Consider the following 3072-nt stretch of genomic DNA (forward strand, 5'->3'; position numbering starts at 1 on the left):
CAGCTCAGAGGCATATTTCGCATTGCCCCAGTGCTATATATACCCCCGTTGTGTTTGACTGAAGGTTCATATAACATCTTTGAATTTATTCCAGATATTTGGAGGTTTCTGGTTCGTGCTTAGAACCTAGAAAAGCCAAAACAACCTACAATTTGGAACGGAGGGAGTACTACTAGATACGCAATATGTCCCTGTCTCCTCAGATCACAGGGATTTCACCCCTATACAACTTATGAAGTATCATAGTCAATGCCAAGGTGCATAATATATTCTTACTCTTAACTAATAAGCATGGTGGTCCATCCATCTTTGTTGCAAATTTTCATATGAAATCAATTTATTTTGGATAAAAATGTAAATAAGCACGAACCAGAAACCTCCAAATATCTGGAATAAATTCAAAGATGTTAATGAACCTTCAGTCAAACCAACGGGGGTATATATAGCACTGGGCAATGCAAATATGCCTCTGAGCTGAAACTGATATTTTTCAGTTTGGCAGAATTAATGGTTCATTGATTACTTTTTTAATTATTGTATCTGCTGTATTGCTATGCGTTATCTGGATTAAAGTTTAACTTTGTCCTAATTGTTTATTTCCAGTTGGAGGTGGTGGCGAGTCGTTAGTTGTCGATGGTTGGAGTCTTCGTCCATCACGTGTTTGGAAAGATGGTCAATGGACAGAGTGGTCCCGAGCAAGAGAAAGGAAATCTAAATCCAATAAGGTTTGGTTTTATTTTCTAGACTTTTTATCTTTTCCTCTGTACTTCTGCACAATGACTGAATTGCAATGCACTATGATTTTAGGGTGATTCGCCTCTTGAGAAACGCCAAAGGACAGACCTGCTTCAAGCAGGCAGTGATCTATCTATTGTTGGCGAAGCAGGGGGTCCTTCGAAGGACAAGAATACCAATGCAAAAAAGCCGGAGGAGCTAAAGCCATTGCCTTTGTCTCAGAGGGACATGGTTTTCAACATTGGGAAGAGTGTAGCTGAGAATAAATCTGATGCTCTTGCATTCAAACGGCCTGGATTACAGAAAGAAGGATCGAAGGTCGTCTATGGTGTTCCAAAGCATGGAAAGAAGAAGAAGTTTATGGAAGTAAGCAAACATTATGATGCAGGCCAATCTGACAAGATTTCCGAGGGCAATGCATCTAGCAGGCTTGCGAAACATTCTATGCCACAATTGCCAAGACCGCGTGAAAATACTTCTAAAGTTGATCATAATAGAGGAAGGAGGGTAGGTGAGATGAGGTCTAGATTACCTAAACCTACAAAGTCTCAGAATGTTGCAGCTAACAGCGTTCCTGACAAGGGTTCCTTGCCCATATCTGTTCCAAATCCTGGTGTTTCTGAAAGGACTTCTACTTTTGCGGGAAGTACAACAAGCACTTCCAACACTGAGAAGCCCACTATAGAAAAAAATAATTCTGTGCTGGGCACGGGCCTTAGAACTGAAGTTCCTTCTGTTTCTGAGATGCAAGCTGCATCTACCGTTCCTACTTCCAAGCAGAATGTACCCGTTAATAATCGAGCTAAAAGGAAATATGTTCCTACTGTGGGTAACGTGAACAGAGGTGTACCTAGAACCTCTGAAAGGACTAGTTCTGATTCTGGTGAGCCCCAAAGGACTAGTTCAGATTCTGCTGAACCCAGACGATCTAACCGGCGAATTCAACCAACTTCAAGGGTAAGCACAACTATATCTATGTTCCAAGTTGCAACACATTTATATTAATATAGATATTGCCTTTGGATTCCCTTTTGTCATTGAATTTTCATGGTGTGGCGCTTTCTTTAACTAATTGTTTACTCTGCATGAAATATAATTAGCTTACAACATATTCCTATGCTATTTCCTTCAGTTATTCTAGCCTTTTCATACTTCGTTTTGTGGGACCATTCGGTATATGTTACTGTGCTCATTTCTCTGTGTGCTTTCGCACGAGTGGTGCTAGTGTGCTGTGGAACATGTTATGGAGCTTGCCTGAAATGACTTACATATCAAACTTCTTGTATATGGCTAACTTCTGCTCCAAATTTGTGCTACAGTTACTAGAGGGTTTGCAAAGTTCCCTCATAATCTCCAAAGTTCCTAGCGAGAAGGCTCCTAGGAGCAATTACAGAAGTGCTTCGTCGAGAGGTAACTCTTACACCTGTTTCCTTAGTTTAGTTTAGTTTCTTTTTCCTTATGTGATGGTCATTCTGTTATGAAACTTGTGGAAACAGGGAGAGGTCATGGCTGAGAAAAGGCACGACAGCACTGTTTCTAATGGGACAGCTCTCCTCGTTGTACATAGATGCAGCCATCCAGTATGGAAGCCGAAGGATAGGATTGGAGTAGAAGCTTTTATTGGAGCACAAGGATTCAGATGTATTATAAACTAGCTCATTCTGCCTCCCTTTTCTTTTGCTTGCTTGAATCAGACATAACTCTTCCGTGTTCTAGAATAGCAATTAATCTCGTAGTAACCTCCTAGTTTGTGTGGTGTGGATACGCCGGGAAAGAAATTGGGCGTGCCTTAAATTTATCCGACAGTTTACTGTATCCTGTTTGGCCGTGACCCCCATGCGTTGCTTGATCATCCGTTCCTTAGTAGAGCTCGCTGCAGTCGCAGAAGCAGGATGAGTGACGTTATGTAGTGAAGGCTGTTGTTTGCCCCCCCTTTCTTTTTTGTAACAACGCTTGTTCATGCAGAAACGATGCCAACAGAGTGCTGAATTGCTGGTTTGACATGTTCGTACAAGCATCCAGGTCATGGGATGTAGACGTGTAATAGTTGGTGTCAGAGTTCTTGAGTCTTGACAATCGATGCCTGGAGGAGAGTGGGTGGAGGACCTTGCTTGAGGCGGCGTGGAGGAGCTTGCCGGGGTGGGGCAGAGGAGGCTGGCGTGGCGGAGGCCGGGTCGGCGTGGAGAAGCCAAGGCGTTGACCTCGAGCTCCACAATGGTGAGGTAGAGGAAGCCATCCTGGGGGGCGGCGCGACCAAGGCTGCCGCCATGCGGAGCCATCCTGGGGGCGGCGTAGCCAAGGCCGCCGTCGACGGGGGAGCCGTCCTTGGGGGGGGGG

The 3072-nt window shown here is 44.0% G+C and overlaps 1 protein-coding gene across 3 annotated transcripts in view; it reads left to right on the top strand.

Moving 5' to 3' along the window:
* LOC101784313 overlaps window positions 1-2566 on the top strand; it is a 12647-nt gene extending 10081 nt beyond the window's left edge. For all 3 annotated transcript variants that reach the window (XM_022823123.1, XM_022823124.1, XM_004983609.4), the window contains exons 14-17: window positions 604-725; window positions 808-1692; window positions 2055-2145; window positions 2232-2566. In XM_022823123.1, the coding sequence (XP_022678858.1) occupies window positions 604-725; window positions 808-1692; window positions 2055-2145; window positions 2232-2248 (1115 nt within the window). In that variant the 3' untranslated portion in view covers window positions 2249-2566. The remainder of the gene's footprint in view (window positions 1-603; window positions 726-807; window positions 1693-2054; window positions 2146-2231) is intronic.
* Window positions 2567-3072: the final 506 nt, after the last annotated feature.

This window comes from Setaria italica, chromosome IX (assembly GCF_000263155.2).
Source record: "Setaria italica strain Yugu1 chromosome IX, Setaria_italica_v2.0, whole genome shotgun sequence".
Taxonomy (NCBI): Eukaryota; Viridiplantae; Streptophyta; class Magnoliopsida; order Poales; family Poaceae; genus Setaria; species Setaria italica.